Source organism: Canis lupus, chromosome 3, assembly GCF_048164855.1.
Source record: "Canis lupus baileyi chromosome 3, mCanLup2.hap1, whole genome shotgun sequence".
In the NCBI taxonomy this organism is placed as follows: Eukaryota; Metazoa; Chordata; class Mammalia; order Carnivora; family Canidae; genus Canis; species Canis lupus.
Window position 1 is genome coordinate 42,963,446 of NC_132840.1, and position 22,281 is coordinate 42,985,726.

The following is a 22,281-nucleotide window of genomic DNA, read 5'->3' on the forward strand; positions in this document are numbered from 1 at the left end:
TAATAGGTACTGGAGTAGATACTTCCTATGTTACTTCATTTACTGTTTACAACAACCCTATGAAATAGGTATTACTCTTCTTATCTATAGGTGGGTTTGCTCAGAGAGGCTAAGTGCCTACTGAAGGTTGCACAGATGAGGACAAAGGCAGTCTTCAGAGGTTTCTGACTCTAAGTCACACAGTTCCTTTATTCTGCTACATCATCTCTAAAGTGTCTACACAGATAGGCAGGCAGACAGATCTTAGATATAGATAGATAGATGATCCACTCTGGATCTATTATATTCCTATTATAAAAGCTCTATCTGCTAGGCCCTGTGGGAAACATTTTTCCATGTGATTTCTTTCTCTCTGTCCATCCACCCAAGACATACAGACACAATCCTTACAAAAGGACCTGAGAACAGTTCCCAAGATGAGAATGACTAGAATGGCCTCCAAAGATGCCTGGATTATGTGTTAACCTGCCACTGGATAAAGTGGGGAGTGCAAAAACAGCACATCTGGCAAAGCTTCTGTGTCATTTCCCACCTTTCATCCTTCCTACCTTTGTGCAACAAGAGAAGTCCTAGCATGATAAAATGGGTGCCAAACAACAGCCATTCTCAAATTACTGGCCATGCAGTGGAGTATCTAGGGCAGGAGATAGGAAACAAGACCGAGAGGGGAGGAGTCCCAGCTTTTGAATTACTAGCTGCATATCCTTGGGCAAGGTACTTAACCACTCTGTCCCCCTAGCTTTCTCACCTGTAAAAATGGGCATAAGGGTGGCCCCTGCCTCATGGGGTTCGTTGTGAGGATAAAATCAATGAGTTAAGGAAAAGTACTTCCAACAGTACCTGGCCCATAATAATAATAATAGCTACATGATTTTGTTCTAGAAAACACTCCATAAATATTAAAACTGTTATTTTTATTATACCCAATAAGCAGATTTTACTCCTCTTCAAACCTCTCTGAGAGTTAACCTACAGCAGTTCCAACACCTAGGTTTTGTGTCCCTTCTTAACTTCATGTGTTGAGTCTGTATCTGTAGGGAGAAGGCAGTGTGATTTAGTTACTGCTATATCTCACTGAACAATAGGTTCCCCCAAGCAGGTGTGTCCAAGCACCAACTATGTTTAGTATATTCTTGTTTATCTGTAATAAGGAAGCTTACTATTTAAAGGGACTTTCTGGGTCTCTTAACCACTCTAGTCATACTTCCCTTGTAGCACTTCCAACAACATATTGTAATTATCTTTTCTCTGTTTTCTTTCCCCAACCATGAACTCCTTAAGGGCAAAGGACATACCTATTTAATTTTATATTCCCAGCACCAAGAATGGTGCTTGGCAATAGTAGTTTTTGTTTACTGAACAAGTGGGAGGATGAGTGAATGGATGCGTGGTTAATTCTAAGTTAAGTAAATAATCATCTCCAAATTTTGGGTGGATCTGAATTTTCACACTTTGGATTTTCTTAAGGCAAGATGGTTGATGAGGTTATAGGTGATCAGGGCACGTATTATGTAACCTTTCTGATTACTGCCGATAATTCTTGTGTTTGTTTTGTCAGTCAAATAATTTATTATCACATGCCCAAAGTATTTAAAGGTCAGACTCAAATCAGTTTTTAGAAAGTATGCCTCATGTCCTCCTATTCATATTATATTCTTTTCCAAGCAATGGTACAGTAGATATATAAGATTTCAAAAATATACTTCAGAGTGTTAGCACTCATTGTTACTGTGTTCATATGAAATCAATTAAGAAGAATTCTGGGGTTTCAAAAAGTGTCAAGTTATTCAGTGATGCTGTGCTGGAGGGAATTGTAGACACTATCCAAAATAGATACTTCACTTTTGCAGACAAGAAGAAGTGAGGCCCCGAGAGGTGAATGATTTGTTCAAGGTCACACAACTCATCAGAGACTGGGTCAGGTCCCCATATTGTCAGGCCAGTGGCTTTGTGGACCCTGGGACCAGGATTCTTGAGTGACATTGATTCTGGAAGATGTGGGACTGGCCCTGTAAGTCCAAACCAGCAAGACAAGGGCATGAGTTCTGGAACACCATGCTGTGGTGGTCGATCCAGGCTAGCAGCCAATGAAAGAAGAGCCCTGTGGTCCACGTGAATGCTCTTGGGTATCTATGGTCCATTCACATGACTTTTTTAACGTTTAAGGTGTCAGAGAAATGCAGGTCTGCTGCTAAAGAGAGGCAGCATCAGACGGGGACCCACACACATGCAAAGGCTTCATAGTGTCCCTCTGCAATTTTTAAACATTTGAACTTTAAACTTTTAAACTTCAATAAATTATGTTGAAGGTTTGATAGAAACAAATTGTAATAAGCAATGCTTCCTTTTTTTCTCCAGTGAATTTGTGTGTATAGGAGAATAGGAGGTCATTTTAAACTATGCAGTGTAATATTATACATGTTATTTGAACTAGTATGACTTTTGCCCTCTTTTATTTCTATACCCAGATTCAAAGGATTCCAAGGAGAAGAATAAAATGGAAATCTTGTACATACTCGTGCCAAGTGTTGCTATTCCTCTGGCCATTGCTTTGCTCTTCTTCTTCATTTGTGTATGCCGCAATAACCAGAAGTCTTCATCACCACCTGTCCAGAGGCAGCCGAAACATGTCAGAGGTCAAAATGTGGAGATGTCAATGCTGAATGCATATAAACCCAAGGTAAAATTAGCAGTACAGAGCTGCAGAGATTCTGTAGGCTTCAGGTTAAAGCAGAACGTATCATCCTCCCCAACTTAGAAATCAAATGATCTAGAATCAGAGTTTACAAGCTCTAGCATTCACGTCTGCCTTGACTGTGTATCTCTAACTTTATCCAAGGCAGCTGGAACATTCTTTCATCAGTGTGTCCATACCAGTGTTGTTGGACCAGCCACATCACTGCCTCACCATCGAGTCTGGGCTAGAAAGAATCCTTAAGACATCATCTCTCCTAAGGACTCAGAGTGTGAGCTATTTTTCAAAATTTCAAAAGAAGGAAATACCACGTTCTTCTAATCACACTGAAAGAGATGAACAGAGGAAAAAAAAAAACACGGTTTACCAACTTCACTGTCAAAAAATCCTTTTTATTGCACAACAGCACGCATAGATTATACCCTTAAGAATGGTAAGTTTTATGTGATGTGTTTTTTGCCACAACAACATAACCTAAATCCTAACCTAGGAACTAAGTTAGGTTAAATGTCCAACCTCAATCCATTTCTCTTTGGTTTAAGCATAAAGAAAAGTATTGTCCTTCCTGTGATCTTCGAATGCTGGTTTATGATAGCCTACCTTAGCCTTCTCATCTCTCTACTAAATCAAGCCACTTCCTTTTAGTTTTCCCTCCTCATCTTTCAACATATGGGTTGCTCTGGGTCTTGGCAAGGAACCCAGGGTCACCGGCCCTTACCTTAAACAGAACACACACTCCGCTTCTTGAAGCTGAAATACAATAGAGGCTTTCTCTCCAGAAAGCCAGAACCTCAATCCCAGGCCTCTTGGCAAAGAGAGTTCATTTAAATAATTTAGAAGACATCCAAAAAGCCTGTCTCTTCTTATTCCAACTCCATAGGACATTCATTCACTCATTCTGCAAATATTTATCTTCTCTGTGGGTGAATGACCATATTATTCGTTTGACCTTCAATAAAGAGAAGATGTCTCTCTTTAATAAAATTTTAGGGAAAATTGTCTTCACACTCAAATTAACTAATTATTTTAACTAATAAGTAGAGTTGCATGTTGGGACTGACTCCTAGCCCTCATTTGATTTTAGTCTGCTTTGCAGTTGGATTTTTTTTTTAAAGTCTTAAAATATTTTTCTGTTGTAGTCATATCTGTTAGTAAGTTTTTGGATTTCTTTCTTTTTTTTTTTGGTTATTGGATTTCTTAAATGTTGAAAATTCACTTGTAAGTATTCTATCCCAAGTGAAACCACTGTTTTCTTAAGTGTGAATTTTTACCATTAAAAAACCCCCACAGACCCTGAAGACCACTGTGTTCACTAAGTGGCTTGGGAGACAGGTAAAGGTGGAGGTTTAATTGGTTTTGACATTTTAGCTGCCAGCTAGCCAGCTTACGTACATTATGGCATGTTATATAGTATTACATTCAATCCTTACAAGGTAGTAGAAGAAAACAGAGGCATTAATATTGCACATTCTTGAAGTAACACCCAGTTGACCTTTTTTACATTTCCCATTTTTCAAAGTTCCAGTGCAATAGTCTTTTTCCATGAGACTCTTTCCCCATCTTTTCTGTTATTAACTGTTGAGAAACCTTAGAAACACCAGAACTCTGGACAGAGAGAGACCCAGATCAGCTTGGTTACAGCAGTCACCGCGCAGCTACTAGCATCCTAGAGAGGTGGACTCCTTGTTGCTGTGGCAGGAACCATGGGAAGAGTTCTTTCTATTTGGGAAAATTGTCAATTTTGTAAGTCAGCCTCAATCTGCAACTCAATTCCATTATTAGCAGAGGTTAGTTTTGTGAAGCACAATGTCCAGTGGGCATGATGGTTTGGATTTATGCAGTCTTCCAAATTAAGATCTCAGAGAGTTTTTTTTTTTTTTTTTTTTAAAGATTTTATTTATTTATTCATGATAGTCACACAGAGAGAGAGAGAGAGGCAGAGACATAGGCAGAGGGAGAAGCAGGCTCCATGCAGGGAGCCCGATGTGGGATTCGATCCCGGGTCTCCAGGATCGCGCTCTGGGCCAAAGGCAGGCGCCAAACCGCTGCGCCACCCAGGGATCCCTTAAATTTTTTTTTTTTTTTTTTTTTAAAGATTTAGATCTCAGAGAGTTTTGTGGCGTAAATAGAGAAAGCTATGTCGATGGATACAAATTGTCAAGAACTATACCAGGAGCTTTTATATTCATCATCTCATTTAATCCTCACAGCTGTTCTATAATATAGGTGTTAATCACTACCATACAACCAAGGTAACTGAGACTCATACAAATTAAGTAATTTGCCCCAAATTAAAGAGCTAGAGATTGGAAGAGATGAAACATGAACATAGGATTTTTCACAACTAAATAAAATCCTTGTACTTGCCTGACCCCATAATTTTTCCACAGAACAAATCATGCTGGGGAAGAAGAGTGGGAGGGGGTCAGGCAAACAACTGAATATGATTCCATTTGGTCACTTTGGGCTGAAAACTAACCACAGGCATCACCCTGGCTAAATCCTTAAGAGGCTTGTGTAACACTTACACGTCTAAATGATACAGCTCCGGTCCTGCCAAAGGCATGTGAGATTTGGCCAGAGCAATAATAGTCCTCTATCCTCCATGGTCGTAGAGACAAATGTAAAATAGACTGGGACAAATTTTCCCAAAGACTTGGTGAAGTAAAGATTGTTCTCATCATTTCCAGTGTCCCTTACAAAGTCTCCCAGTGCCAAGAGTTCTCCAACACAAGAACATTTAGCCTTACACAGCTCTCAAGTCATTCTGAGCCATCCTGAAAGGAGGAATGGCTCAAGTGTATTTGACAGGGTTGAGGAGGGGGAAAGAAACAACAAAAATACATGCTCGCTCTTTTTCTCTTACTTTCTTCAGAGATTTGGCTCCAATCAAATTTGAGTTATTCTGTTGTTTGTTTTGGTTCTTACTGAGTGCCCTTCCTGGAAAAAGCACAAAGGACTTCGAAGACCTTAAAGAAAATTCCTAATTGTAAACAGTCAATCTCTAAAAGTGCTTTGAAAGGTCACTGACACATAAGTATTACATGTACCTATAAAATTGAGAAGGAAGGAACACACATAAGAACAAAAGAGGAAAAAAAAGTCCTGAGAACAAACACCCTACCCGCATAGAATCAAAAGAATATTTGAAAGCTGGGATGTAGAAGAATATGAAGCATGGAAGCTGGTGTGCCCGAGCCTTATTCTTACTTTATCTTGGTCAATTCAAAAATCAGAGACTCCAGGATTTTTATGGATCCAAATGAATATGCCCTTCAGGCTTTAGACTGTTTCTATCTCTCTCCACTTTCTGAGCTGCTAAAGTCACCCCCCACCCCCACCAAGTGTTCAGATGAAGAAGAGGCTCTTCAGGGAGATTAGAAACCCATACCCTTCAGAGGATGCAATAGCAATCACAGACAGACTGGTTGACAGACCTGGCTTGAGTCCCCAGAGAGGTGGATGAAGCAGTTGGGAGTTAGACTTCAATGAGGTTTGAGTTTCCCACTAATCTATGGAGAAAGGAAGTCAGTGGACCAGAGATGCTTCTCTGGCTCCAGCCCCCCTGCCCCGTGTATAATGTACTGTGCATTTGTTTTCCTTTTATTTGGTTCAGCAGAAGATTTCAAGCCAAACCATTCCCCGGTTGTCCTGTGTCTGAAAAGCAGGGCAGTGTCTGTAAGGAGCAAAGGCTGAGGAGCAGTCTCCCTGGGGAGGGAGCGAGGTGGGACAGCCTCCCAGCCAAGCACAGCGGTGGGGGTGTGGGCTTCTATCTTTCCCTATGGGACTCTGCTCCGTGAGACTCACAGAGAAGCTAAGAGGAGAAGGCGTTTGAGAATGGAGAACAAAGAACAGTGGGTGGGGTTCGGGAAGGGCCACAGCCAAAGCCTGAACAGGCCCATGGGTCAGACTCCTGCAACTCCTGGCTGGTAGAAAGAACATTGGGGGGAAAGCAGGATTTGCCTCACTTTCTGAAGCTGGTAACTCTATTTTATTTCTCAATTTACCCTCATCTCTTGCCAGCTTCTCTGTTTCTTCACTTCCAGGCAATTCTTCTCTCCTTTCCCTTTCCAGCCAAAGTAGTTGCTAATTGTACTGACACTTGGTTATATTCTCTGGGTCTGTCCCTTGTGCCACAACATACTTCCATCCACAAAGCCCTGCTGTGGGCTGGCTACCCCCCTTTGAAGCCCTGGCCTTCCCCCACATCACCACACTTGGTGCTAAATGTCCTCAATAGCTGTTCCACTCAGTCCTTAAAGCCTTTGTCTCCCCAGACTTCTGAGCTCATCATTCTATTGACAGGGCCCTCTAGGGAATCACCAGTGATGTAATTCTATCCAATGGCCTTTTCCAAGTCTTTATCCTCTTTAATTTCCCTGGAGGCTTGGATATTCTGAACCACCATCTTGAAATACTTTTTCCTCTTGGCTTTCCTCCTATCTCCTCTATTTCTTTCACTAGTTTCTTCATTTTTTAAAGAGATTTTATTTATTTATTCATGAGAGACACAGAGAGAGAGAGAGAGGCAGAGACACAGGCAGAGGGAGAAGCAGGCTCCATGTGGGGAGCCCGACGCGGGACTGGATCCCAGGACTCCAGGATCACCACCTGAGCCGAAGGCAGATGCTCAACCACTGAGCCACTCAGGCGCCCTTCACTAGTTCCTTCCACTCCTCTTTTCCTCTCTCCCTCCTCCCCTTCTTCTTCTTCTTCTTCTCCTCCTCCTCCTCCTCCTCCTCCTTCTTCTTCTTCTTCTTTCTTCTTTCTTCTTCTTCTTCTTCTTCTTCTTCTTCTTCTTCTTCTTCTTCTTCTTCTTCTTCTTCTTTCTTCTTCTTCTTCTTCTTCTTCTTCTTCTTCTTCTCTTTCTCTCTCTCGCTAATTTTATCGTCTGGCATTACTTTTGCTCCCATTTGATATACATTCCCCAATCTGGAAGGGCCAGTCTCAAGTTATGAAATTCTTTCTCCCAGCACCAAAGGATCCATACTCTCTGGGCCTAACTTACCTTTCTAGCCACATTTTTTCATAGTCTATTTCTCGGAGGTACTTCGATAGACTCCAAAGGGCGAGGACTGAAAGTAAAGAGAGATGATTACAAATCTCAGCTCTGTTGATTACCTGCCATAAGGCCTTAAGCAAATTCTCTGAACCTTTGTTTTCTCCCCTGTAAAACAAGTATATGAATAGTGCTTGGAGATTTTTTTTTTTAAGATTTTATTTATTTATTTATTCATGAGAGACAGAGAGAGAGAGGCAGAGACACCGGCAGAGGGAGAAGCAAGCTCCATGCAGGGAGCCTGACGTGGGACTCGATCCCTGGTCTCCGGGATCATGCCCTGAGCTGAAGGCAGGTGCTCAATCACCGAGCCACCCAGGCATCCCTTTTTTTTTTTTTTTTTTTTTTTTCTTATTTAGAAGTTCTAGCAGGGGAGCACAGCTACTTCTATACCCTTGACCAAAGAATGGTCCTCCTCTATCTGGGAAGGTCATCCTCTTTGACCATGTGCACAGCTTCAGAACAGATATGCATGGAGCCCTGGGGGGACAAGGGGACACCCCCACCAGCAGCCAGATCAGCCAAATCAACCCTGGCGATCAGTGAAGGGATGGATCACCCTCACATCCAATCTTTTCATCACTTTGAGATAGCATATCTGATACTTCACTGGTACTCAATAGCTTGAAGTTACTATTATTCTTGTTACAATGATGATATGAGCAACCACAAATATTTTAACTACCAAATATTTCAAAATTTGTGCACAGGATAATGTAGGTTGTGAGGAAGCCATAGGATCCAGCAGGCCACATTAACTAGGGTGAGGACAGAAGCAACGGAAGCTCAGTAGATACTGAAGGTAGCTCTTTGGACGGCTCTGGTAATCCATTCAGTTGACGTAAATCCCTCTGCCCCACACCCTGTTGATACCCTAAGTAAAATCCTTGAGGGTGGAGTGGGTCTAGCTCCAGAGTTCGGGCTGGGAGGCTGTCTAGCACAGAGCCTCAGCTCCAATGTATGTCTGTAGAAACTTAACTTCCAGGGAGAATGAGCATTAGAAGTGGATAGATTAGGGTAGCCCGGTGGCTCAGCGGTTTAGCGCCACCTTCAGCCCAGGGCATGATCCTGGAGTCCCGGGATCGAGTTCCACATCGGGCTCCCTGCATGGAGCCTGCTTCTCCCTCTGCCTGCGTCTCTGCCTCTCTCTGTGTGTGTCTCTCATGAATAAATAAATAAAATCCTTTAAAAAAAAAAAAAAGAAATGGGTGGATTATAAGTGATATTACAAGTAAGCTAAAGTATATCACATGCATTATCTTAATGGGATCTCTCTTACGACCTTATGAAGTAGGTGCTAATTTGAGCCTGATTTGGGAGTAAGAAAACTTGAACTTGGGCCTGCCCAGGTCCAGAGCCCAAGTGCTTCCACATTGCTTCCCCATGGCACTCTACTGCTTTAATTTTCAGACTGACCAAACACATGAGCTCAAGTTATGAGTACGTGGTGGCTCAAGTGGACATTAAAAATATTGGCTTCTGTTCTGCCTGTTTCCAGGCAGGACAGAACCTCTTCCATTGACATTGTCAAGTAACCACCACAGAATCAACCCTGATGACCACCAAACATTCAAACTAACCATCAGAAATTTACGTTACAGAGAAAAGAACCACTTCTGAAAATAAATCACTTCCAGAGAAGTGCAGCTGAACTCTGGACAAGTGTGGCAGACTGTTGGTTGAAACTCCCTCCTAAATTTGATGGCATAAGCTGGAAGGCACTTAGTTCAGCTATAGTCTTTGAAAATGTCCACAACCTCCCAAAATGAGATGGCTCTGGCTTTAAGTTTTTAAAACATAATCATTTCCGTTTAGAAGTAGAGCCAATTGGTTCACAATTTGAACACTGTTTACCTCAGAACCAGTAAAATGCACAAGAAAGGAAAATAGGCTTTGGAGTCAAGCAGATTCCTATCAATAGCTAATTCCAGATACTCAGCTATCTCTATATACTCTCCAGGACTCTTGTGCCCCACGGAGGCAAAGGCTGATGTGGAAAGGTTCTGTTCATTTGTCCCAGTCAACTAATGAGTACAATAGAAAATCACAGAGTAAGGTCTAGATCAGAGACCAGAGAGCAATTATACCTTGATATTCCACCCTTTTTTTTCTTTTTTTTAAGATTTTATTTATTCATGACAGACACAGAGAAGCAGGCTTCTCACAGGGAGCCCAATGTGGTACTTGATCCCCGGACCCAGGATCATGCCCTAACCCAAAGGCAGATTCTCAACCGCTGAGTCACCCAGGCATCCTGACATTCCACTTTTATACCAGTGGGCTTTATGCTTTTAAAATTATGGATCCCTTTGAGAGTCGAAATGAAAGGTGCCAATTATTCCCAGAAAAATGCTCCAGCTTTGGAGTCAATCATATTGGATTTGCATCTTGGCATCACCTCTTAATCGGTAGGCTTCTTTCGGCAAGCCACTTAACCTTTGAATGTCTTAATTTCCTGATCCATAAAATGGGGACACGGTAGTATGACTCTCTGAGGATTGGGATAAAAGTTAAATGAGTTGACGCAGTAAGCACTTAGAGAGCAAACAAAGGGCTTGTGGACTAGTCACCAAGAAAACAGCCTTCACAGTCTGACATAACGACTTACCAGCTGTGGGATCACTTAACCACTCTGTTTCTCAAGGATTCCATCTGTAAGATGGGGATAGTAGTCACAGCAACCAATTTCATGGGGTTACTTACAGCTTAACATATCAGCACTCCAAAAACAAATTTTAGGCATTTTTATGGTCTCAGTGTCTAGCACAGGGCAAGGATTCAATACATGGTCATTATTTATTTTTTTAAGATTTTATTTATTCATGACAGACACAGAGAGAGAGAGACAGAGACAGACACAGGCAAAGGGAGAAGCAGGCTCCACGCAGGGAGCCCGATGCAGGACTCGATCCCAGGTCTTCAGCATCAGGCCCTGGGCTGAAGGCGGTGCTAAACCACTGAGCCACTGGGGCTGCCCCCATGGTCACTATTATTAAACTCAGAGTACCGATATCTAGGGTAGGAGCTGTGTTTTCACTCTTAATGCTTCTTGCATGGGTCCTCATACACTATTCTGCTTGAATGCTCCTTGGTATGTAGTATCATACCAAAGTATGTAGTCAACTGATGGATACAACTGGCTATTTAAAAAGATCCCAAGTATCCCACACCATTGGCTGCATACAAAAGTAGAATAAACTGATGACCTTGCCCAGCATATAGAGTAATTTAATTTCAAAACCTTGAATTTCACTAAGAGTAGCAGAATATAAACACAGTAGACACCAGCCAATGGTTCTTGTGTTTATTTTAACTGGCATTTCCAAAGCATCTTTTGAAGCAAAGTGTTATTTTCTCTGGCTCCTAGAAGTCAAAATTTCTCAGCCAGATTCTTCAGACACATTGTAATCATTCATCATGCCAGGAGCAGAGATCTGGACCCCTAGTAATTGTCTGATCCAGAAAGCCATATTCATTTATTTCTGTGGTTCTGAGAGTGAAGCCTGCAGTTCAGGAACATCCTCATAATCTGGACTTGTCAGAAATGCAGGATCTCAGACCTACAGAATCAAAAACTCTGGGATTGGGTCCCAGCAATCTATGTTTTAACAAGCCTTCCAGGGGGTTCCCATGCATGCTCTGAATTAGACTATGCTGGTTTGTACTTGAGAATCAGAGAGCAAGTTCCCAACAGATCTTTGGATCTCAAGGAGAACTGTGCTTCCAAAGAGAAAAAGAACCTGGTAATGTCCTATTACCCCAAATCCTGCTCTTAATTTTAATGAGGCTCCTTATCCATCTGCCACCTACATAATGACAAATGCCACCGTACGGAACATGCTCTTCTCCCGAAGATACTTGGGTCCAGCTAAAATTAACAAATGTATAGCAAATGAGATTTGTAAAAGGGCAGTAGTCTTGGAGCATTAGGGCACGGGAAAGGGACCAGTATAGGGGCTGAAGGGGCTACAGGGGATGGTTTGAGTCAATTGTATAAAGAGAGTTCAGTTCTTTCCCAACATCTGCTGCTGGAGTCACCCTCCTGTCCTGGAGAACTGCCCTGGGCTCTGTTCCCCTCCACTTCATGTCAATCAGCTTTTTATCTGTGTCCAACTTCAAGTTGGGCCCCAAAGTAGAGCATTCATACCCTATTGAGGTTAGAAGCAAAAAGTCACAAATCCATGGATCCGTGCTGCGCACAAATGCAAGCCATCACGAAATCCTCACCTCATCTCCTACAGTAATCACTTCTATAACGTGAGCAGGAAATGGCAGGTCAGTCATAAGCTGTGTCACCCAGAGGAATCATTTCAAATGTATTATCACCTAAGGTGTAACTTCCCAAAGGTGGAAGGAGATAAAGTCATTGAGTCTGTCCTCTTATCCATCCGCCACCTACATAATGATAACTTTTTAAAACTCTACTCATGATTCATTGCTTGCATATATCTAAAGGTAATATATCTAAAAGGATCCCACATCCTATTTAGTATTTGTCACCCAGGAGAAGGAAGCCACCAACATCAGCCTGGCCTCCATCAGCAGTTTAGACAGGACTGCAATAGTCACATCGGAACCATGGCTAAGTGACTACTGTCATCTAAAATGTTCTCCCTTCATTTTCCTTCTGTGAAGAGCTCATTTAAGCTCTAATTGAGTTGCTCTTCAAAAATTTCTAAGGGAAGAAGCAGATTTGGATTTTAGAATCATGTACCAACTTCTACATTAACTTTGATTTTTCTCCCCCTAGAATTGTATCGTTTTTAAAACGTCACTGAGGCAGATGTGTGTTTACTTTGAGGGGTAAAAATGTTAACATTTAAACTGAAAGCCTGTTTCGGTTTTAAGGTACTTAATTGCCTTACAGCATATAATAAACCGAGCCCATCTTGTCATTCAACTAATGGAGGGAGTGATAAAGAGATAGGAGCCCAGGACCCAATTCATTCCATTTTTCCTTTGTACTTGGTTTACTTTGGCACCGCGCCTCGTGTGTATTTTACACTTCTTTACATTTTGTACATCCCTGTATGACAAATACTTGTCAAACAAAAACTAAACAGATTTATAACCCCTTAACTTGAAATGAGCCAAAATTGAACTGCCAAAACTTTATGACTTCATTTTCTTTCATAGTTTTCCACTACATTGGTTCAAACAGACAAACCCCACTTGAGGTCAAGCAGAGGTCATTTCACTTTCATTACTAAAATATAATTTACAATATGCCAGACCTAAACAAGTTTAGCCTAAAGGGTTTGTATAATGTAAACCATCTGTTCCTCAACAATACAGCTCATTTCCTGCCGTCACTGTACAGTCTACTGACTGCTGCTTTAAGGGTTTTTATGATTTTTTAACTAGTTCAGGATTTATGTAAAATTTGAAAATGAGTCTATAGTTAAGACACATTTGTACCAAGTAACTTGAGCATTTTAAAAATGCAAATCACTGTGTAAATTGTTCCCCTGAAACCAAGCTCTGAGCAGTTTTTCTGGGTACTTCTATGCCGGCTGCCGTACAGGTGTTCCGAGGAGAGGTTTTGTGAAATCTGCCATTTTTGTTGCCTTCCATGCCTCTTTCCAAAGCAAATCCCCAAGTACGGTTATGACTAGCTGTGGCGAACCGTTCCTTCCTTCTGTTGGCTAGAAAAGAGCTGGGACTCTGTGCTCTATGACCCACCGGGTGCAGGTGGGATCTGACAAGACACACTTGGGTCAAAATGGCCTCTCACATGTCTGAACAGGGAAGAAGAACCATTATAATTCCGCGGAGTGGCCACACACTGAAGGCTGACCTCACAGCCCTGTAAGGTGTCAGGCCCGAAGCTGAGCCTCCAGAGACATTGAATGTCAAGTTCAGATTGCTGGCCAGCAAGCTTCTCTGGTTTCAGACAGAATGGTGTGGCTCAAAGCAGAAGGCCTTGCAGTGCAAGTGCACTCTTTTTGGCTCTTCTAAAGATTCTTGTTACTTTTCAATCCTCTTTCTCCATCCATAAAATGGTAAGAGTTCTTTTTCCAAGAGCAAATAGAAAAGAACTAATTTGCTTACCTCAGTGAAGGGGAATGCAGCCAGTCTTCTTAGCCATGAAGCCCAAGGGGCCCTGTGTCAGGACGGTGCCAAGGTCCTGTCCACCCCTCTTCTCTTCCAGTCCCCAGAAATTTGGCTAGCTTGCTTTCTTGTCCCATCGGCCACCATGTATTCTTGACATGGGTTCTTGCTCCCACCACCCATCTTCATCTCCCAGAATCCTAGAGGAGCAGGCCACCTAGAGAGTGTACCAATGTACCAACCTTCAGGCTGCCATAACACAGTCTCTGTTTTGAGATTGAAGATTTTTAAGATTTTAAAATTTTTGTTTTAAACCAATAACTATAGGAGAACAGGGAAAGATTACTAGGAGGAAGTTAGATGCATTTTTTTAAAGATTTTATTTATTTATTCATGAGAAACACAGAAAGAGACAGAGAGAGAGAGAAAGAGGCAGAGACACAGGCAGAGGGAGAAGCAGGCTCCATGCAGGGAGCCCAACGTGGGACTCGATCCCCGGTCTCCAGGATCAGGCCCTAGGCTGAAGGCAGCGCTAAACCACTGAGCCACCTGGGCTGCCCCATTTTAAAAAATATATAAAGGGAATCATAGAAAACTGTCCAGAACTACTTAAGACTGTAAATGGATCTAAATCATTTGCATTTACTCCACTTCCTGGATTATTTTCATAATAAGGATAATAAGATTGATTTAAAGATCACTTACTAGGTAGAAATTACTTTTATACATTGTTGCATTTAATTCCTAGTGTAACTATGGAAGCTGCATATTATATTATTTAATGGATATGGAAATAGAGGTTTAGAAAAAAGTTAAGCTCACCCAAAGTCAAACAGCTAAGATACAGGACTTATGTTACAGGATGTTGTCTTAAATGAGTTAATATTTGTTAAGTGCTTAGATCAGTATCTAGCATATAGTAAATGTTATGTATTAACTAATATTAATAGAAAGCAACAGGTCCAGGATGCAAATTCAGATTGTTATGACTCCAGAGATCACAGAGTTTGAATATGCTGCATTGCCAATGCATTTCAGCAGGGACAGAAAAAAGGAGTCGTCCTAATTCCTAATCACATTTGTCTAATATTCTTTGAGTGTAATTAGTAATTCCTGTTTTCCCTCAAAAATTTTAGTACTCAGTCACATACCCCTCTCTCTCACCAAAGCTTCCAGATCCTGTTTAGGTGGAACAGTAAGTAATCCCTATGATGCCATTCAAGGGACCTTCATGTAAATCAGATTCATTTAAATCATTAGGGAAAATTGTGATAGAAATCCCAGTCTGAACATCATGTGGGAGAAATTCACCTGGGGTTAGTCTTCCCACGAAAGCAAAATCATCTGGGATGCTTGGGTGGCTCAGCGGCTGGGTGCCTGCCTTCGGCTTGGGTCGTGATCCCAGGATCCAGGATCAAGTCCCACATCGGGCACCCTGTGAGGAGCCTTCTTCTCCCCCTGCCTGTGTCTCTGCCTCTCTCTCTCAGTCTGTGTCTCTCGTGAATAAATTTAAAAAAAAAAATCTTAAAAAAGAAAAAGCAAACTCATCTGAGTGCCACAAGAGAAAAAAGTAGGGTTTGTGCAAATGGTTTCTTTTCCCATCACCTGCATGCTGTTCTCCCAGAAGATCAACGTAGCTCCCATAAGAATCCAGCTCCTGGAAGCAAAAGGAAAAATAGTGGAGGGACCTATAGCTGCAAAAGAAATTTCCATATACAGTCAGATAGAAAGATTGGTCATATGTATTTACTTTTTTACTTTTTTCTTGGTTCAAAAAAATTTTAAGTATTAAAAAGCATGAAGTGAAAACACTCCCAGCTTTGTTCCCTTCCTTCTGGTTCCCACCTCTGTTCTCCCCCGCCCCCCAACCACCGCTGTTTCCTGCATGTCCTTTCAGAGTTTCTTCATACATATGCAAATAATTATGAATATATCCATTCTTTTCCACCTCCCCTTTCACACAAAAGCAGCATGCAGCATTAACTGTTCTTTTGCTTGTTATTTTTGACTTAGCAGTAGGATTTTGGAGATCTTTCCATATCGGTACTTAGAAAACATCTTCATTCTTAAACTAGATACTCTATTTATTATTTAATGTAACAGGTCTCCTCTAGGTAGACCTTTAGGTTGTTTTTTTTTTTTTAAGGAAGTTTTATTTTATTTTATTTTTTTAGAGCAAGTACAAGCAGCAGAGGGCGGAGGGGTGCAGGAGAAAGGAAGAGAGAGAATCTTAAGCTGGCTCAACGCACCTAGCACGAAGCCTGACTTGGGGCTCAGTCTCACAACTCTAAAATCATGACCTAAACTGAAATCAAGAGTCAGACAGTCAACCAACTGAGCCACTCAGGCATCCCCTTTTTAGGTTGTTTCTATTCTTTTGCTCCTGTAATACTATAATGAATAGAACTGGATAAATAAGCTCTAATTTGCTGAATGTTTAAAGCAATGTGTTACCATTACTTACAGCAGAAGTAACTTTCCTGTAAAACATTTCCAAATACAGAACACTTGAGATCTGCCTTAATGAATGAGACCTATTTCAAATAGGAAACATTTGGATGGGAAAATTAATGTTTCAAAATTGTCGATTTTATTTTGTCCCTTTAAGTATTTTGCTGCATGTTTATTTATACTTATATAATTAGGTTAATGGGCACCTTGCCCTGGAAAATATCAGCCCAGAACAGATCTAATCATCATGAATTTTAAATTAATAGTGTTTGGATTAGAGAAATATTTTACTTAATTTTCTAAACTTGTTTTAGACTGTACAGAGAGCTCTGAAATCTGTATGTATTTGCAACATGGTCAGCTTTAATTGGAATAGTCAGAGCAGTATTCTTTTTCTAAAAAAATTCAAAGTGCAGGGATTATTTTTTAAATTAGTTTAAGAACAAATGCATTGCTTTTGTGATTTTTTTCTTAACAGATTCGTCTGGAAATCAGGCTAAATTTGTGGTGAATTTCAAAAATTGTTGCCAAGATCAAATGTGATAATTTTTAATACTTATTTTCATCATGCGCTAGATGCTTTTTTCCTGTCTGTCTAAACATCTATTAATAAACTTGTGAGGCTGTAGGGTTATCAGTTGGTATGAAGGGCAAAGCCTCCCCTTCAAGAAATTGAAATCTGACTGAGACAACAAAATATACATTAAAAGAACAGTAACAGCAAGGGAACAACTGAAAGTTAAATAGCACTTAACCATGTACCAGACATCATGCTGAGTACTTTGCAAGTGTTAATTTACTAAAAGTTCACAAAGAACCCTACAAGATAAGTAATCATCCCACTTTAAGGACAAGGGAATTGAGGCATAAGGTGGTTAAATACTGTGGCGAGAGGCACCCAGCTGGTAAGTGGAAGAGGCAGGATTCAAATTCAGATTGTCTGACTGGGAAGGCCATGAGTGTAAGCTGCCCTCTCAGGGCCTCTTGCATGTGGTGGCATGCAGACACTAGAGCACCAGGACTCCAGAGAAGGCAGAGACCTCAGGGAGCAGGGAAGGCTTGAGAGGGAGCAAGATTTGATAAGCATTGGGGTGCACATTCCAAACCTTCCTACTGTGAGCACCTCAGGAGGACAGCCCTTCACTTTGGTTTCTCTGCCTTTTCAACCAATAAATATCCTAAGAATAAAAAAGCATTGTAGGAACAGAATTGTTAGGCAAGAATGGCTGAGATATTTAGGGGTGGACACTGAGGAGACCTATTTAAGTAAAGTGATGCTAACGGACAGAGAAGTAGCAGGGGTAGGCAGGGTAGGACCAAATCACACACACCCTGTGTGCCAGGCTGAGAAGCAAGGCCATAGATCTGCAGCAGTACCCCTCAGCCTGGAAGGTTTGCTGAAATCACCCAGGGGCTGGTTAATTGCACATTCTGATCCAGCAGGTGTGAGGCAGGGTCGAGAGCCTTCCTCTGCCATAAGCTTTGAGTGATGCTGGTGTTGCCTGTTTCAGGACCACACTTTGGATAGCAAAGACTCTAAGGCACCAGCTGCAAACAGCTTATGGGATGTGGAGCAAGGGATGTGGATGGGCTGGGAAGGAAGGGGGAGCACGTTGCCTGTGGCACCTCCTCCAAGTTGTGGCGGACAATTTTAACGACCTATGGACCTAGAGTATTTGATTCAGTCTGATTTATAGAGCCTCTCCCTATATGCCCCACCCCTTCTTGCAGAGGCCAAGACGTCTTGCCTTAAGAAATATTTGAAACCACACTTTTTCTTTCTTTGTATACAGAGCAAGGCTAAAGAGCTGCCACTCTCTGCTGTCCGTTTTATGGAAGAATTGGGTGAATGTGCCTTTGGAAAGATCTATAAGGGCCATCTCTATCTCCCAGGCATGGACCATGCTCAGTTGGTTGCCATAAAGACCTTGAAAGACTGTAACAATCCCCAGCAATGGACAGAATTTCAACAGGAAGCCTCCCTGATGGCCGAACTCCACCATCCCAATATCGTCTGCCTTCTAGGTGCGGTCAGCCAGGAGCAACCTGTGTGTATGCTTTTTGAGTATATGAATCAGGGGGATCTCCACGAGTTCCTTATCATGCGATCCCCACATTCCGACGTAGGCTGTAGCAGTGACGAAGACGGAACCGTAAAATCCAGCCTAGATCACGGAGATTTTCTGCACATTGCAATTCAGATTGCAGCTGGCATGGAGTACCTGTCTAGTCACTTCTTTGTCCATAAGGACCTTGCCGCTCGCAATATTTTAATTGGAGAGCAACTTCACGTCAAGATCTCAGACCTTGGGCTTTCCAGAGAAATATACTCTGCTGATTACTACAGGGTGCAGAGTAAGTCTTTGCTGCCCATTCGCTGGATGCCCCCGGAAGCCATCATGTATGGCAAATTCTCATCTGATTCGGATATCTGGTCCTTTGGGGTTGTCTTGTGGGAGATTTTCAGTTTTGGACTGCAGCCCTACTACGGATTTAGTAACCAGGAAGTGATCGAAATGGTGAGGAAGCGACAGCTGCTGCCATGCTCTGAAGACTGCCCACCCAGAATGTACAGCCTCATGACGGAGTGCTGGAACGAGATTCCTTCCAGGAGACCACGATTTAAAGATATTCACGTCCGGCTCCGCTCCTGGGAGGGACTCTCCAGTCACACCAGTTCTACTACCCCCTCCGGAGGAAATGCCACCACTCAGACCACCTCCCTTAGTGCCAGCCCTGTGAGTAATCTCAGTAACCCCAGATATCCCAATTATATGTTCCCGAGCCAGGGTATTACACCACAGGGCCAGATTGCTGGTTTCATTGGCCCACCGATACCTCAGAACCAGCGATTCATCCCCATCAATGGATACCCAATACCTCCCGGATATGCAGCGTTTCCAGCTGCCCACTACCAGCCAACAGGTCCTCCCAGAGTCATTCAGCATTGCCCGCCTCCCAAGAGTCGGTCCCCAAGCAGTGCCAGTGGGTCCACAAGCACTGGTCATGTGACCAGCTTGCCCTCTTCAGGATCCAACCAAGAAGCGAATATCCCCTTACTACCGCACATGTCGATCCCAAATCATCCAGGTGGTATGGGCATCACTGTTTTTGGCAACAAGTCTCAAAAGCCCTACAAAATAGACTCAAAGCAACCATCTTTGCTAGGAGACTCCAATATTCACGGACACACCGAATCTATGATTTCCGCAGAACTGTAAATTGCACGATTTTTGTAAATGTGGTTGGTATACAGGAAAAACTAGAAAGTCGTAGAAAAGATTTAAATTCAAATGTTTTTATTAAAGTAAGGTTCTCATTTAGCAGACATTGCAACAAGTATCTTCTGTGAAGTTTAACTGTGTCTTACCAAGCAGGGCAGACACCAGCCAGAAAAACAAAACAAAACAAAACAAAAAACATTGTGAGATTAACACTCCATCAGGGGCTCATGACATGGCATTGGGATTGGTACATCTGGTTTCAAGTACTAAAAACTGCAAACCAGTGAAGAGGAAAAGAATTTGCGATTAAATATCAAACCAAAAAGGAAAGTCAAATGGTGCTTTGTGTATTTGCCTTCGTTCTCCATGACTGGTCTCTCCCCAAAATGTATATACCATAGCATTTGTCTACCTGCTGTCTTATCTTCAGGACAAATGTTCAGGAATTATGTTGGTTCAATTTAGAGTCTATGCATACTTGTATGGAAATGATATTCAGAATCAAGGAGGAAACTTTAGGCAAAATTTGAAATCCCAGATGGAAACGAGCCATAAGACAAGTGTAAGATCCCCTGAAGCCTTCCACACAATGGGGCTTCTTTGGGAAGGCACAAAGTGTGCCTCTTTGTGAATTTCCTCTGCTGATCAGGAAGGCCTTTTCCACAGTGTGTTTACACTTGCGCTTGAAAAAATATAGGGCATCAGGCCATAAGAAGGCTAGATGCAGATGCTGGAATTGATTGTTGGTTGATAGCTCACTCCGCTGCGTTAGAAATGAGGAACCAAAAGAAGCACAGTCAGGAATTTGGCCGCTTGGCCTAGATCAGCACCCATGGGGACAGCCTCACAGGAGCTTCCCTGGACCAATACCATTGAAGAAAAGAGGTGTGGCTGCAGACCAGCACATTAGTGCCTACAGCCTCCCGCATATGAGCTGTCCAAGGTGTAGGGGTGCTCACCATCAATGAACTCTGGGGAAGTAGGAACCTCTATGACACCGATACCGAGTTCAAGTTTCTCTCATCTTTTTTTCTGATCTGGAAATGTTCAGAGATTTTATTCCGGCTCCAGAACTTATGACAGCTTATTCCTACAATTAGTTGGAATCCAAAGACTATGAATTCTATTTTGCAAAATATTACAGTATTTAAAAAAACAACAACAGGCACTGAGTTCACATTTCAAAGATTACCATGAACAGAATTTTTAAAGTGGTGAATAGAAGCAACATAATCCTTTTGGCCTTAGTTAGGAGGGAGGCATCAAATGTGCATCTCATGCCACTTACTGGCTAGCCATCTTTTGCCAAGTTTAGAATTCTTATGGGTTTCAAGTTCTATATAGAAAGGAATGTTATGTTTGATTTTCTCTTGTTAGAAAATAACTCCTTTATTCTAAGAACAGTGTCTCAAGGTCTCATTTTTTTTTTCTTATTTTACAGCTAAAAAAACTTATAAAGAGACTTCCGGGATATAAAATAATTCCTGGAAATGATATTTGATGAGGAGAATGCAAAAGTATTAGAAGCACATTGATTTTCAATTTTGTAAAAAAAAAAAAAAAAATTGCAATTAGGATGAGAAATCAAGGAAATATGTTTACCAAATGTGTTGCAATTTTCCCAAACACTGAATCTTCAAACAATAAACATGGACTTATCGGTACTGTGAACTTAAAGAATTGGCTATATCTGGTTTTATTGGGAGATAAATTAAGAAATATTTTTGTGACATAAATAAGCTGATTCAAAAGTTACATTTCTTAACTTTAGGTAGAGGAGAATATTTGTATCCTTTTGTTGCTATGCAACTGTTTAATGATGAAGATTCAAACCACAATTTTGTATATCATACGACAATCAATTGTTTTCCAAGAATATTTATTATTTTAAGTAAACACAATTTCAGTGAATCTGAGTTTTTCTAGGAGTCCCTTAAAGGGAAATTAGCATTCCATGAGCCAGTAAAAATACGTACTCTGGAAAAACATTACTATGGTTAAAAAATAAATTCAAGTTAGTTTTTTATAAAGAACTATAACATTTATTTTAAACATTTTATAATTACTGAGGTCATTAAGGTGAGCAAACCAAATTTCAAAACCACTTGTAATAATGTGTTTTATAATAGCACTGTGATACTACATAACACAGTCCCTTTTGTATTAAAATAGTATTTTTTTCACAAACTGAAAAATTTCTTTCGCTTTGTTGACAATGTTTTGTAAGATGACTTTATTTTCAGATCTTTTCTTTCTTTCTTTTTTTTTTTTGCACAAAACTATGTTTATGGTTTGTATCACAGAAGTGAAAATATATCTCTGCATTTTTATATCTGGTCTGTTTCTTTGTTTCCTTTGTTCATTTCTTTTTAACTCAATATAGATTTTCTTCAAATATATCATGGCAATATGCAGCTATCTTGCCCTCCCATATCTTTTCTTATTTTCACTGCATGCATTTAATCACTGTATTACCTAATGTTTGATTTGTTATTACGGGCATTTCAAATAGACAAGCATGGATGTAATGACAAAAAGGCTATTTTATATGGAGGATATGTGCATTTGTATTTCACACACCAGAGATGATATTAAACACTGATTACTTTATGCTGCTGTTTATTAAAAATGTTTACCATATAATATTATTTCCTGAATATTGCTATCATGGAGGTATTTGGGAATTTTAATATTATTTCTCCTAATTTTTGACATTTCATAGAAAAAGAAATCATAATTCCTATTTACTGCTATTTCATTGAAATGATTTTTTTCAGTAGGCTTTTAACGACTTGGGCATT

General features: G+C 41.1%; 1 protein-coding gene across 6 annotated transcripts in view; it reads left to right on the forward strand.

Annotated features, from left to right (window-relative positions):
• Nucleotides 1–21,812, forward strand: part of ROR1 (receptor tyrosine kinase like orphan receptor 1) — a 475,484-nt gene extending 453,672 nt beyond the window's left edge. For all 6 annotated transcript variants that reach the window (XM_072820556.1, XM_072820555.1, XM_072820553.1 and 3 more), the window contains 2 exons: nucleotides 2,469–2,680; nucleotides 18,050–21,812. In XM_072820556.1, the coding sequence (XP_072676657.1) occupies nucleotides 2,469–2,680; nucleotides 18,050–19,477 (1,640 nt within the window). In that variant the 3' untranslated portion in view covers nucleotides 19,478–21,812. The remainder of the gene's footprint in view (nucleotides 1–2,468; nucleotides 2,681–18,049) is intronic.
• Nucleotides 21,813–22,281: the final 469 nt, after the last annotated feature.